Source organism: Physeter macrocephalus, chromosome 6 (genome assembly GCF_002837175.3).
Source record: "Physeter macrocephalus isolate SW-GA chromosome 6, ASM283717v5, whole genome shotgun sequence".
Taxonomy (NCBI): Eukaryota; Metazoa; Chordata; class Mammalia; order Artiodactyla; family Physeteridae; genus Physeter; species Physeter macrocephalus.
In genome coordinates, this window is record NC_041219.1 from 67,253,672 (window position 1) to 67,268,341 (window position 14,670).

Sequence of the window (14,670 nt, forward strand, 5' to 3'; positions counted from 1 at the left end):
CTATATAAGTAAATTTGTGTTTATTTTTTAAAGTATCTATTCCAAATTAACTTAACTAATCACTAGTAATTAGAGCTAGGGAAAAGTATGGAGAAAAAAAGGAAAGAAGGTCCAGGGTTGAACTCTGGGACACCTACTTTTAAGAGTAACCACCTCGGGGCTTCCCTGGTGGCACAGTGGTTGGGAATCCGCCTGCCAATGCAGGGGACATGGGTTCGAGCCCTGGTCCGGGAAGATCCCACGTGCCACGGAGCAACTAAACCCGTGCACCACAACCACTGAAGCCCGTGAGCCACAACTACTGAAGTCCACGCTCCTAGAGCCTGTGTTCCGCAACAAGAGAAGCCACTGCGGTGAGAAGCCCACACTCTGCACCGAAGAGTAACCCCCGCTTGGCACAACTACCGAGCCTGTGCTTTAGAGCCTGTGCGCCGCAACTACTGAAGCCCATGAGCCACAACTACTGAGCCCACGAGCCACAACTACTGAAGCCCACGTGCCTAGAGCCCATGCTCCGCAACAAGAGAAGCCACCGCAATGAGAAGCCCGCGCACTGCAACAAAGAGTAGCCCCCGCTCACTGCAACTAGAGAAAGCCTGTGTGTAGCAATGAAGACCCATCGCAGCCAAAAATAAATAAATTAATTAATTTTAAAAAAAAGAAGAGTAACCACCTCAACCGTATACATTTTCTGGGTTGAGAGCTAATAAAAGGAAAATCTGCTTTTGGAATTCCATGTGTAAAAATGACCTGAATGGACGTAAAAATGAGTGATTATGATTGACAGCTAGAGAAAATTTGTGGGTGAAAAAAATTCATTGAAAATCTTAAGATAATATTAACTTAAGAGTAGCATTTTCAGGGAATTGTTTAGAATACAGAAATCAATATAATAATTAAGATATATGATTGCCAGGTAGTTTCAGTATTGTGTGTTCACTTATCCCAGAATTTCAACTTCCATTTTCTTTTCGTGTATTTTCCACTCTAAAAACTAATAATTACTCATAATTTATGGTGATAAAGATGATATTCAATATTTTGTTTTGACTGTGACAACTATTCGTTGATTATGTGCCCACAGCAATTTTTAGCCAGTTATGTTGATACAATTTGCCCTATTAGCCAGGAATTGTTGAATACCACCTATGTGCCCAACCTGGTGTCAGTCGCCATTATCCTCTAGAAATTATGTCCTTTGTTCTACTTCTAGCTCTTAGCATTTTTATTTTGCCCTGGTAGTCTTAATCATTCAATACGAAGGTACCTAATTACTATACTATTTCATTTCATAAGATGGGGAGATTTTGTTTACTTGGTTTTAAGGTATTGGGCTCTTTTTCCCTTATGGCCAGAATACTTACAAATGTTTATCACGCCATATCACCTAAGAGATAGGACATCCAGTTTTTAACTAGATAGTTCATTTCTTCTAAATTTATAAAGTATTTAACCTATGAACTACAATGTCATTGTCCTCGAGTGTGCAGAACATTGATGGCATTAAAAAATCTAAGCATAATATACATTCTCTGAATAATTTCCATCTCCAGGCCCATTATTTTCATTTTCTATATTTGCATGTATTTTCTGCAGTAACTTAAATGTCACTTTTTAAAATTGGATCACAAGTTTTACATTATTTATGTTATCTTAGCATACATTTCTGAATCAGTTTTGGTTCCACTTAGAGAAAAGTCAGCATGTGTCTTTTTTGATTACATCTCTTAAATCTTTGAGAAAAAAAATTGAGGAAAAAGTCATTGCAGTTCTAATTTAAAATAATAGCTTTTGGTAGACTAGAGGTAACTAATTTTAAAAAACCTTTTCAGATATTTGATATTCAATGTTAAAAAATCCTCCCCACCCCTGAATTCAGCATGGATAAATGTGCTTTTAGTGTAGATCTTCTCTGACTTTTATCTTTCAAGGGAAAGAAGCTCCATAGCATATCTTAGTAAACTTTAGCAGTGTCTAATATTCCTTCCAATCTGGAAGCTATGAGTTTTATCTAACATAAGTATATGGATAGTCCATAACTGTACTCCCAAGAAAATAGTCACATTTCCTTTTATTTTTTCTCACTGATGGTATTCCTAACTAGCTATCTCTGTATAGCTGTATAGGATATGTATAGATTATGTATTTTCCACACATCACTGAAACTGGTAGCAATAGGAGCATTATTATGTATTGAAATGTGCAAGGTTAGCCAGTGCCCGAGAGGGGCCTCCCTGGTGTGGTATGATCTTGGCAATTTCGTGCAGGTTCAGACACTCAGCTTGGTCTTGTCAGATCCTGGAAGTGATTGGTCTAAGGGAAGCTGATTCTCATCAAAAAAGACCCAGATATAGCAGCTGGCATGGTGAGCAATAAAACTGTCCACTGGCCCAGGCACATACTGCTGAGCAGCCCATTCTTCCTGCGGGGATGTGGACACGAGATGCCAGATTCTAATCCACAATTGCCTGATGAGATGGAATGGTAGTGGTAAAGTCTGTGGCAGTCACTGATTTACTCATCTAGTCCTCAAAGCAATCTTGTCTCCTCGGTGCTACAATTTTCCCCATTCACCACAGAGAAGAATGAGGCTTGGTCAGTTTCTGCACCTTGCCCGAAACGCAGCTAGTAAGAGGTAGAGCTGTCAGCTGAGCACATGCAGTCTGGCTTTAAGAGCTCTTACCTGAAACTCAGGTCCTCTTGAACACAGACACAGAGAGTTCATCAGTCATGTGGTTCAGATCTTTGATAGCATCAGAATGTAATTTCCATTGCCACAAACCAGAGTCATGTTTGTCTCATGGTGAGTTAACCCTCCTGGCTGGAAACCATGTTATTTCAAATGACTAGTTACTGTGGTCTTTTAAGTGTGGATTTTTGTGGTTTCACTGTCAAAGGGCAGTCTTATTTGCTTTCTTTCCAGATTTCTAATGGTGGGGACACTCATCACTTTTTTTCCTCTAGTGCTTTATACGCTGTATGTTTTAGGTTTAATTTTTTTCCCCTTTCTATTTATACATTCTGGTGTCGTACTTGAATTTTCATACTACAGTACTGGAGATTTGTGCAGACGTCTCCTCTGTGACTGTTTCAGGGTGTTTTTTTTTAGTAAAGTCAAAGGTAATTCTATGTTTTTCCTAGATTGAATCCCAGAAATAACATGTGCATTATTTCATCTGATTTACTCTGGCTTTCTTCTCTGATTTCAGAGTGGATAAGATTACACCTGAGAATGCACCAACTAAAGAAATCAATAACTTTCCCAACCATAGAGTGCTAATTAAACCAGAGGTCCAAAATAACCAGAAAAACAAGGAAATGAGCAAAAATGAAGAAAAAAAGGCATTAGAAGCTGAAAGATATGGATTTCAGAAGGATGGCCAAGATAGACCTTTAACAAAAATAAATAGTGTAAAATTGAATTCTCTGTCGTCTGAATATGAGAGCGGGTCAACGTGCCCGGGTCAGACCGGACACTACAGGCCAGTCAATGTGAATAGTTCAGAGAACAAAACAGTCAATGTTAGCCTGGCAGATCTTAGAGGTGGAAGTCACCCCAATACAGGGCCCTTACACACAGAGGCTGATCGAGTCATACAGAGAACGAATTCAATGCAACAGCTGGAACAGTGGATTAAAATCCAGAAGGGGAGAGGTCATGAAGAAGAAACCCGGGGGTAAGTGTCTTGTTATGTGTTGTGTACCCAGGTTTCTTTCCTGTTAGGTTGGTGGGAGACTGGTTTCTGAGATACCAATTCAAAGTATTAAGTTCAAATTGTGTTTGAGATATTACAGCTTCATTACTCATCTTTTTTTGATGGTAATCAGATATCAGTGTTTTTTCTCTGCCTCTCAGTGTTCTGTCACCCAACTTTGCTAATAGCAAGGAGTCATCCTCTCTGGCCCAGCACAAGAGAAGGCATAGGCTGTGGGTACAGATCATGTTTGTTTGGGATGAGGAATCTTCACTCTCCCCACCGCCCTGCTGTTTTCCACTAGTAGCTTCTGCAGCTTGATGTAATGCGAAGCTCTCCTGAGACATGTAACGTGGAGACCGGAAAGGCTTAGGCTCTCTAGTTCTCAGTCTCATTCTTTGGCTTTCTTAAGCTCATAATGCACATGGCTAAGTATTATATTTATTCATCTAAGCATTTATTCATGCATGTACACATTTGTTCTTTCATATACTTATTGTATAACTACTCTATGGTAATCATGGGGCCAGAAAGTGAAATACTGAAAAATTACAGTTCAGATTTCTCACAAAGGTTCTTAGTCCAGTAGAGGAGAAAGTTAAACAAACAGGTACAGTATATGGTGACAAATACAGTGATGGAAGAACAGGATGCTGTAAGAAGATGTTTTGGGGACAACCTAAGGGTTCAGGAAAACCTCTTTGGAGGAAGTGAAATATGGTTTACATATGCAAAACTGGTAGAGCTGGGAAAGGACTCCGAAGACATGAGTCTGGCTTAGGCACAACCGCTGTGACGATGGATGAGAGGCGAGGCTGGAGAGAGAAGCCAGAGGAGACGTATGCAGATTGGTGTTTCAGCAGGTATCGTCCCTGCTGCAGAGTCTGGAGAATGAATTGGAGAAAGTTCAAAAAACTATTGGAATGAGTGAAACGAGGAGAGGAAGGGGATGTATTCACGACATACTTGACAAGCCTAGTTGGGTGCTTGGATGTGCTTGATTGCAAACTGGTCTCACTCAAGTCCCCTGCTTTTTGGTCTGGTCATCAAGCGTTGTCCGGTGCCTTTCACCGCATAGAGAAGGTTTGGGAAGAGGGAAGGTAATGAGTGATTGGACAGGTTAGATCTGAGGTGCCTGCAGTCTGTATCTCCAAAGAGAGATCTGGACTTGAATAAGATCTGGGGTGTCGTCATTATATCAGATATGCTTAAAGGTAAGGATGAAAATCAGAAAGAACATTTACATTTAAAGGGAAAAAAAAGGATGGTGGGCCTGCAAAGGAGACCAAAAATAAGGGCCAGAGGAAACGGAGGAAAAGCAGGTGATTGTAGACGAGGAAAAGTGTTGTGTTGTGTTGGTAGGTGGGAAGCTGGTGATGCAAGATTTGTAAGGTACTTTAATGAACTAACATAGTAAAATTAACTGAAGACTTACTGTAACTCTTACCTCTCGATAGGAGGAAACCAGAAAGCGATGAGTTACTATTGTTTTGGTTAAAAGAAGATGAGCTTTGGTAATAGTGGAATGTCCTTCCGGGCTGGCTGGTTGTCTGCCAGTCTCTCCTCTCAGGAGTGCAGCTCAGCCAGGGCTGCAAAACCCGACTCCGTGATGTTGCTCACTTGTTTCCTTCTCCTCCACCCTCAGGGCTCACTTTTCTAATTTTCTCAAGGGACAATTGTGAGAAACAGTTACTGTTTCAAAAATAAAATTTGATTAGACAGAAGAAAAGCCAGAGGTAGTTCTGGGCGGTGGGAGGGGAAGAAAGGATGTTTGAAAGTACTTATAAAGGTAATTGTTTTCAGGGAAACAATAATAAAAATACCAGCGGGGGTGGGGGGGGGGGATCCCGGGGGATCCCAGCCAGAAGATTTGCTGCATCTCTACCCAGCAAATTAAATCTCACTTCTCAATAGAAGCACTTTTCCTCAAATAAAATCATACTTTCTTAAGGTTGAATGGGTATAGTTAAAGGGGTTCAGTATCTGGAAGTTAATTTTTTTAAATTGTTGAGCAGAAGTATTAGTTTTCAAGCACTTGTTAAAGTCCTTGGTTGCGTATAATTAACACACATAAAGGCTCTTTATTTTGACTACAGACCTTCCAGCTTCTGAAGGCTAGTCTTAGGTTATTTTGAGCTAAGGTTTTCTCCACGTTGCTCCTCCAGCTTCAGCTTCACCGGCTGGAGTCCAGTTTGGATCACTGAAATAGATCATCTACATTATCATATGAACTGCATGCTTAAGAAACAGTTGTGAGGTTTTATAATGAAATAATTTTTATTGGTGGGAAGAAGCCTAATAGTAATACATGGTATAATTCGTTTTGTGAAACTTTATGAAAGGCTGGCTTTTATTCCTAAAGTTCTGATAGAAAGAATAGAGGTTTAATATGTAGTCATATAGTAGATGCCTGCATCTGTGAGCAGAGCCTGAAAGTTTCTTTGTGAGTAGCGGGCACTGTTCAGATGCCGGGAGCCTAAGCCATTGTTCTGCGTGGCAGAATCACAGGTCAGGGTTTTCATGGTGTTTGACAGGCAACTGCTGCTGAATGGAGCACTAAACGTGATGAAGGCGCTTACAAAGTTCGTTTCTTAAGCGTTCACTTAAAAGTAAATCACACTTTACTTAATTTGAATTTCTTTGGGGAAAACCACTGAAGGAGACTGTAGTTTTTTTAAAAAGTGGTCTCAAAATGGTAGAAAGTATATGGGATAAAAATAAATACACTTGATGACAACCAGATTTTCCATTAAAATTCTCCAAAAGGAGTTGGAAAGATGGCAGAAGAACCTTTTATACTTTGTGGTCCCTAATTAGCCAAACTTGGTAGGAAAATAGCCTGTTGTTAATGATCACATGATAAGTGTTCAACTTCAATATCCATCTCTGCCACAGGTTCCAGCTTACGTGTTATGAATGCTTGAGTTTTGTGTAATCAGATTTTCTGAACTGGAATTTAAACATTAGTCCACAGGCAGTTTTTCATGTATTTTAGATCGAAAATGTGTGTCCCCTCTTTGTATGATTATATATGATCTTTTTACAGATTTCCAAACAGGATATAAAGTTAGTATTATTTATGTTTTCAGTATACGCTTCTATGATATAGTTCTGTGCCTAATCCAGAGCTTCTTGCACAGCAAGGTCTCTATAATATTTCTTGAGTTTATGAATGGCCAAATAAACCAAGGTATATTGGAGTACGTTGCTTGAGTGCTAGGGCAGAATTTCTTGGATGGAATCATCTTCCCCTGTCTGACATGCTTCCTAAGCACATAGCTGTGGGGTTGCCAGCTCTGGACTTTTTCCAGTTTCTGGCTTAACTGAGAAAGTAGGAATAGGAAGGGAGACCAAGCAGGGGAAAATTAGGAAATGCACATGAAGAGAAAGCAGCAAAAAATTAAACTCTTTCTACTGCTTATATCAGAGTATTATTGGGTACTTTTCTCCCTCACTTCAGCCCAAAAGTCATCAGATGGTTGGCCCCTGTGTAGTGGTTCTTGGGGTGGAGGTATGGAAGGGAGGGTGACGGGGATAAATTTTGAGCAAGCCTCTTTTAAATCAAGACGTTGAAAAGCTGAGAGATGGTCAGCATGCTGAAAGAAATTCAATTCAGGGGAATGGTTGAAGAAATTGGAAATATTTCAAGTACAATATAAGACATGGGATTTTAGAGTTGTAAGACCACTTTGTGATCAAATCATCTTCTAGATGAGAAAGCCGAATCCCAAAAAGTTCCAGTTGGCCAGATATCAGTAGCATGTGAAGGACTCTAGCACTTGAAGATTATGCCCTTCCTTATTTAGGGGTATCTTTTTATCTTTAAGTATATCATTGCAATAGAATAGTAAAGTTTTTTGAAAATAATTTTCATACTTTTGGCACAAATTTTAAAATAGAAAGTTGGTAACCCCGAGTATTAAAAGGAGTATGATCTCTTGGTCTTTGCCACACACACACACTGGAACATTCTCTCAGTCCCAGAGGTGTAACTTTTCTAAGGTCTCTGCACTTAGTGGGAAAGCAAGAATGAAAGCTTGGCCCTCCTGGTTTTTTTTTTTTTTTTTTTTTTTGCGGTACGCGGGCCTCCCTCTGTTGTGGCCTCTCCCGTTGCGGAGCACAGGCTCCGGACGCGCAGGCTCAGCGGCCATGGCTCACGGGCCCAGCCGCTTCGCAGCACGTGGGATCCTCCCAGACCGGGGCGCGAACCCGGTTCCCCTGCATTGGCAAGCGGACGCGCAACCACTGCGCCACCAGGGAAGCCCCCTGGTTTTTGATCAACTGCTTTTTCCCACTTGACTAATAATGAAGTTCACTAATATTAAAACATTGTAAAATTCCAGAGATTTGCAGTTTTGTGTCTGAAATATTATATTGGAAGTATTTTGTCTTTAAATAATTAAACTTTGAGCTTTGGCTTCAAGTCATTTTTATTTCTCAAATTAAGAAAAGTTATCGGGCTTCCCTGGTGGCGCAGTGGTTGAGAGTCCGCCTGCCGATGCAGGGGACACGGGTTCGTGCCCCGGTCCGGGAGGATCCCACGTGCCGCGGAGCGGCTGGGCCCGTGAGCGTCGGGTGCCTGTGCTCCGCAACGGGAGAGGCCACAGCAGTGAGAGGCCCGGTTACTGCAAAAAAAAAAAAGAAAAGTTATCAAGGGAATCAAGGGAGATTATTCTTTCAAGCCACAAATGTACCGATTGATGTACTTCTTCCCATAAACAGTCATGCTCTCAGAAGGACATGGTACAAAAGAGCATCACCACCTGCAGTCCTTCATTTCCTGTCTTCACACTCTTAGGCACAGCTCAAAAACTCTAGTGTTCCATCCACCCGCAGAAACCCTATTTAACTGTTCTGGTGTGATGTGTGAAGATGAGATTCTAGGAGTTTATTTATATAAAAACAAATAAGATATGAGGACAGACTTGAGATGAGAGCTTGAACATTCTTATTTCTGAAAAAAGTTTAATACTCTTCTTTCTTGAAATAAAACTGTACCTTGTGTGGAATTAATAGTCTTTTATGTGAGCGTCATGGATGCTGTTCACTTAATGTATTAAATCCATTGAATTGAATTTCATAAAAAGATTAAAATCTGTTCATTAATCACTTGTACCTTGTATAATATTTTGGTCTTTTAAAACAATAAGTCCTAAGTATATATTTTACCTACCAAGAGGAAAAAAAAATTTTACTCTAACTTAGAATCCGGGAAACAACTCTCCTTCATTTTTACGTTCCAATTGTTCTTTTATTTCAGAGTAATCTCTTACCAAACATTACCAAGAAATATGCCAAGCCACAGAGCCCAGATCGTGGCCCGCTACCCTGAAGGCTATAGAACACTCCCAAGAAACAGCAAGACCCGGCCAGAAAGTATCTGCAGTGTAACTCCTTCCGTTCACGACAAGACAGCCGGACCTGGGGCCGAAGAGAAGCGGAGATCCATGAGAGACGACACCATGTGGCAGCTTTATGAGTGGCAGCAGCGTCAGTTTTATAACAAGCAGGGCACCCTCCCTCGCCATGGCACCCTGACCAGCCCTAAAACCATGGTTAATATTTCTGACCAGACAATGCACTCCATCCCCACATCACCTTCCCACGGCTCCATAGCTGCTTATCAGGGCTACTCCCCTCAGCGAACCTACAGATCAGAAGTGTCTTCACCAATTCAGAGGGGAGATGTGACGATAGACCGCAGGCACCGGGCCCATCACCCCAAGGTAAGACGTCTGCTCATCCAGGGTTCACTGCTCCAGGGATGCTGCGTTTTACTTCTAGTACACGTCTCTCTCTCTCTCTGAATGGGAGAGACAAGAAAATGGGGAGGAGGTAGGCAAGGCCAGCTCTTTTTTTGTTTTAAAGATTAAGGAAGAGTATTCTGCAGTGTCAGAATCTCATGTAGAAAACCTAAGCTTGCAATGCTTCATCTCTCAGGAGCAGCTCTTTGGAACAGATGCATTATGTATTCTTCCCTGCTTGATAGCATGTCTCATCAGCTGATTGGCCCTTCATACACACAAATTCTACACCCACCCTCTTCTAGCATCCCTGCAGTCTAGTGTCAGGCCCTTCATGTTCTTTGCTAAGATAAAAGTGCTAACCTCAGGACTTTCCTGGTGCCGCAGTGGTTAAGAATCCGCCTGCCAGTGCAGGCGACCCAGGTTCGAGCCCTGGGCGGGGAAGATCCCACATGCCGCGGAGCAACTGAGCCCGTGCACCACAGCTGCTGAGCCTGCGCTCTAGAGCCCACAAGCCACACTGCTGAGCCTGCGTGCTGCAACTACTGAAGCCCTTGCACCTAGAGCCCGTGCTCTGCAACAAGAGAAGCCTGTGCACCACATCGGAAGAGTAGCCCCCGCTTGCCGCAACTAGAGAAAAGCCCACATGAACGACAACCCAATACAGCCAAAAATGAAATAGATAAATAAGTTTATTTTTTTTTTTTTAAAAAGTGCTAACCTCATCTACTAACCAGCGGAAGATATAGCATATTGAAATACTCCTCAGGTGCCCAATTGCATATTAAAGTAACAATGCTTACTGATATATATACTTTTTTTTTTTTTTTTTTTTTTTTGGTCCGTGCCTCGTGGCTTGGGGGATTTTAGTTCCCTGACCAGGGATCAAACCCATGCCCTCATCAGTGAAAACGAGGAGTCCTAACCACTGGACTGCCAGGGAATTCTCTACATATACTTTTAAAAAAATTAAGTTCTAAATAGAGATCATGCTTTAATTTGCACCTTAAGTTGGTGTAAGCCTTGCTTAGTAGATTTTTTGAAATGAATTCGAGTGCTTTGCATCGATCTGCTTTTCATAATGCTGAAGCAGTTGTTTTGATCAGTCACCCTGTGTGCAGCTGGGTCTCTAATGTCTGTCCTAAAGCGAAAGGAAATTTCCTGTCACTTTCTTTTTAATTCTAAAGAACACCTTGCTTTATTCCATTTTGAAAAGCACCTTTTCTTATCCTTGCGATGGGCTGACTCCTTCTGTTACATCATTGCAGAAAGCATTTGCTTGACTTTTCCATAAATAAGCATTAGTTAGAAATTAATAAGTCAATCAGGAATTTTTTTCTGGAGGAAGCTTTAGTTTGTCCCACCAAAAAAAGCTCACTTTGAACTCTGCTGTAGCAAAGTTCAATGTTTTGTCACTTCGTACATCCAAAGACTAATAAAAATAGTAACAATATTCAAGAGAAATCTGATCTAATACAAATTATTAGTGCGTGGTTGACGAGTGTTCTCATGGCCGAAATTTATCATCTCTTGCAACAGCAGATGTGAGATGCGTGTGTGCTCTCTAGCCAGTTTTCCCAGTCAACTAAACATCTCCTCCTCCCGAAAAGCTTCTCCAACATTGCCAATTTTTCTTTCAAACTGTCCTATCATCTTCCTTGATGTGATCAGTGGTTCTCAAAGTAGGGTTCATGGACCCTTAGGGAGTACCTGGGGGGTACCTGAGGGTCCCCATGACCCTTTCAGGGAGCCTGTAAGTAAGCTCAGAACTATTTTTATAATAATAATAAGGCATTATTCATTGTTTTACCATTTTCTAATAGTGCGAAAGCAATAATGGGTAAAAGTACTAGCACCTTAGTCTAAGTCAAGGGAGTGGCTCAGACTATACTAGTGGTCATCATAATGCTTCACTGACACAGACTTGCCGTAAAAATAAATCCTTTTGATGAAACAGTAAAAGATAATTTTATTCAATCTTGACTTTTCATTCCATAGCATTTTAATATTCTGTGTGATGAAATGGGAAATGTACTTAAAGCATTTCTCTTTGCATACCAAAGTGCTAATAGTTGTCTCAGGGAAAAACACTTGAGTGGTTATTTGAGTTGCCAGCAGAACTAGCTCCGTTTTTGTTTTTGTTTTTTTTTCAGCCTCTAAGTTTTTATTAACATGAGTTTTCAAAAATAGGGCTTCCCTGGTGGTGCAGTGGTTGAGAGTCCGCCTGCCGATGCAGGGGACACGGGTTCGTGCCCCGGTCCGGGAAGATCCCACATGCCGCGGAGCGGCTGGGCCCGTGAGCCGTGGCCGCTGAGCCTGCGCGTCCGGAGCCTATGTTCCGCGACGGGAGAGGCCACAACAGTGAGAGGCCCGGGTACTGCAAAAAAATAAATAAATAAGCATCCAGGGACTTCCCTGGTGGCGCAGTGGATAAGACTATGTGCTCCTAGTGCCGGGGGCCCGGGTTCGATCCCTGGTCAGGGAACTAGATCCCACATGCATGCCACAACTAAGAGCCCACCTGCCGCAACTAAGGAGCCTGCGAGCCTCAACTAAGACCCTGCACAACCAAGTAAATAAAATAAGTATTTAAAAAAAAAAAAAAACAAGCATCCATACTAGTGTTGTGGGGTGAGGGTGGGAGAAGAAATTCTGCTCTATTGGTAATAAAGCTCCTGGTTCATCCTGTCATGGATCTCATAGTCCCCCAGAGACACGTGGTCCTTAAAAATCATGTACCACTTCTTCAAAACAATCTTGTTCCAATGGGTGCCAGTTTGGGCTGCAATCAGCTTCTAAGGTCCCCGGTGGTGTCATCAGCATTGCATTTAACTCGGACCTTCATCCCTAGACGGTCGTTGCAGACAACCTCCATCATCCTGGCTGGAACTGGAATCACCCGGAACCGTCTGACGCCACAACCTTCTCACTCTAGTGCAGAGCCCAGGCCTTTTTTTTTCTTTCTTTCTTTCTTCGTCTTTTTTCTTTTTTTTTTTTTTTTTTATGAAACACCATTTTTACTTGAAAGAACGAATGACAAACTATAGTTGTTCAGACTTGGTATTTGACAGACACTTCCTCAGAGTGAAATGTTAGCCTGTCACTTCAAGGAAAGCAACCCACAGTATCTGTCACCGACCACAACATTTGAGCTTTCAAGCTAAAATTAGAATTTTGGAAATCTTGTATCTGCCTCTGTGAGCTTGACAGCTCTCTGGTGCTTAAAGATCAACGATGGTATTAACAGATAGGCGCTACTGATCTTGTAGACTAACATGTGCCAGCATTTGGAACATCTGCGTAACTCACTGAGCCAGTATTTTCCGCCTGGCCAGTGTTTGATGTCTCAAAATCATGGATGGGTAAAAGATTCATTTAAAGTGCAAATAAACCAATGAATGGATGTCAGTGTGACAGAGTACAAAAAGTTCATTGATACGGTTTCAGATACCACTTCGCAACTAACCTTTAAGAAAGTACCACTTTTTGACCTTTAGTGCAGTATCAAAGAAGAGCAACTGCAAATATCCAAAAAAGCTATTCAAGTTCTCTTCCCTTTTCCAATTACGTATATCGAAGGTGGCTTTTCTTCATATACTTCCCCTAAAAGAGATGATCACAACAGATCGAATGCAGAGGCAGATATGAATATCCAGCCAGACATTAAAGAGATTTGCAAAACTGTAATATAATGCCACTCTTGTCACTAAAATCTCCTTTTTAAGGATGTAAAGGGCTCCTGAGACCAATAAGTTTGAGAACCACTGAGCCAGACTGTATGGAATTACTCTGTTCATCAGTGTCTGTATTTTAGTCCTGAAGTTTTAGTATCTGTCTTCTTTCATAAGCACCAATAGCAATTTTAAATGACATTTTATAATATAATTTTCATCACTGACATTGACCACAGAATTTACACTGTGCCTTTATCTTCCTAGCACGTGTATGTGCCTGACAGGAGGTCAATGCCAGCTGGCCTAACTTTACAGTCCGTTAGCCCCCAGAGCCTCCAAGGCAAAACGGTGAGTACGATATCTTTATTTACCATATCATGTTTTATTTATGTGCTACACATGATAGCACATATCTGACATAGCTTTTAAGTTTGAGTTTTCAGAGAGGTGCCTCCCAGAGAAAAACCATTACTAGCTTTGTGGAAGAGATATTCATCAGTAGAATTTGGAATCCTGTCGCCATTTCAGTGTCTTCCTGATACCTTTCCCTGAATGTCTGACTGCCTAAATATCTGTTTTCCAGAATCTTTATAACCTGGGAGGGTTTCTTTACTTTATAACCTGGGAGGGTTTCTTTACTTCATTGAATGTTAGTTTCCTCTTCCTTGAAACGGAAGTTGGAGTAGTTCCTTAGGGAAACAAATCCAGCAAGCAACTCTGTGTCTATAGTCAAACCACAGGCCTGTCAAGTTTCTCCTGTGGATTTTTATATAGATTAACTACCTTAGAGCAGAAAAGAAACTGATTTACATATTTATGCAGAGAAAGAGAGACTGTTAGAAATACTAAGTTCAGGCAAGTACTTACCTTTATCATTTCATAGTCAGTATTATTCCTGTTCACATTGGAAAGGAGTTACGTTACCAGGACACTTACTCTTCAAATTAAAGAGAAAAGGTGACTTTTCATCACTTCATTCTATTTTAATGGCATTCTTTTATCAGGGGAACTATGCTTTTATATTAGTAGGTAGTCTTAATTTCTGTGAAGATATGATTTGAGGACCATATAGTTGTTCATTACTTAAAATCCTCTTCCTGCAGTAATCAAAACAAGTTTATCTTCTATGTATTTTTCAAACATTGTTTTATTTCATCTCTTACATGCTTAGATATAAGGCAGATTTCTTGGCTTTAAACTACTTGTGGTTTACTTATTAAAGGCGATAGATATTGCTTGACTATAACTAAAAATTTTTAACTGTTGGAAATTTTAAACATTAGATTGTTGATCTGGCAAACAGACCTTAATCATAAGATAATGCTAAGTATCATATTATGAAATTTTCTCTTCTACCTTGCTCCCTCTAGTGGATATTTAGGACAAAATTTATTTACCACCTCCTCCTTTTGGAGGAATCAATTGTGCCTCAAATTTAAACATCTAGCAAGCTTAGTGTAATCTTTCATGCTTTTGAAAATCTCTTTAATGCCATAAGTAATAAACCAGAGTTTTAAGGTTTCTTTTAGTATTTCTGTCAAATATCCCTCTGGGTCT

At 40.8% G+C, this 14,670-nt stretch overlaps 1 protein-coding gene and 1 pseudogene across 9 annotated transcripts in view; one reads left to right on the plus strand and one right to left on the minus strand.

Annotated features, from left to right (window-relative positions):
• The window catches only part of PLEKHA5 (pleckstrin homology domain containing A5), a 265,581-nt gene that overhangs the window by 184,104 nt on the left and 66,807 nt on the right, over positions 1–14,670 (plus strand). For all 9 annotated transcript variants that reach the window (XM_028491073.2, XM_028491068.2, XM_028491069.2 and 6 more), the window contains exons 10-12: positions 3,210–3,677; positions 8,956–9,421; positions 13,378–13,461. In XM_028491073.2, the coding sequence (XP_028346874.1) occupies positions 3,210–3,677; positions 8,956–9,421; positions 13,378–13,461 (1,018 nt within the window). The remainder of the gene's footprint in view (positions 1–3,209; positions 3,678–8,955; positions 9,422–13,377; positions 13,462–14,670) is intronic.
• On the minus strand, positions 12,097–12,317 carry LOC112066345 (ubiquitin-like protein 5; annotated as a pseudogene).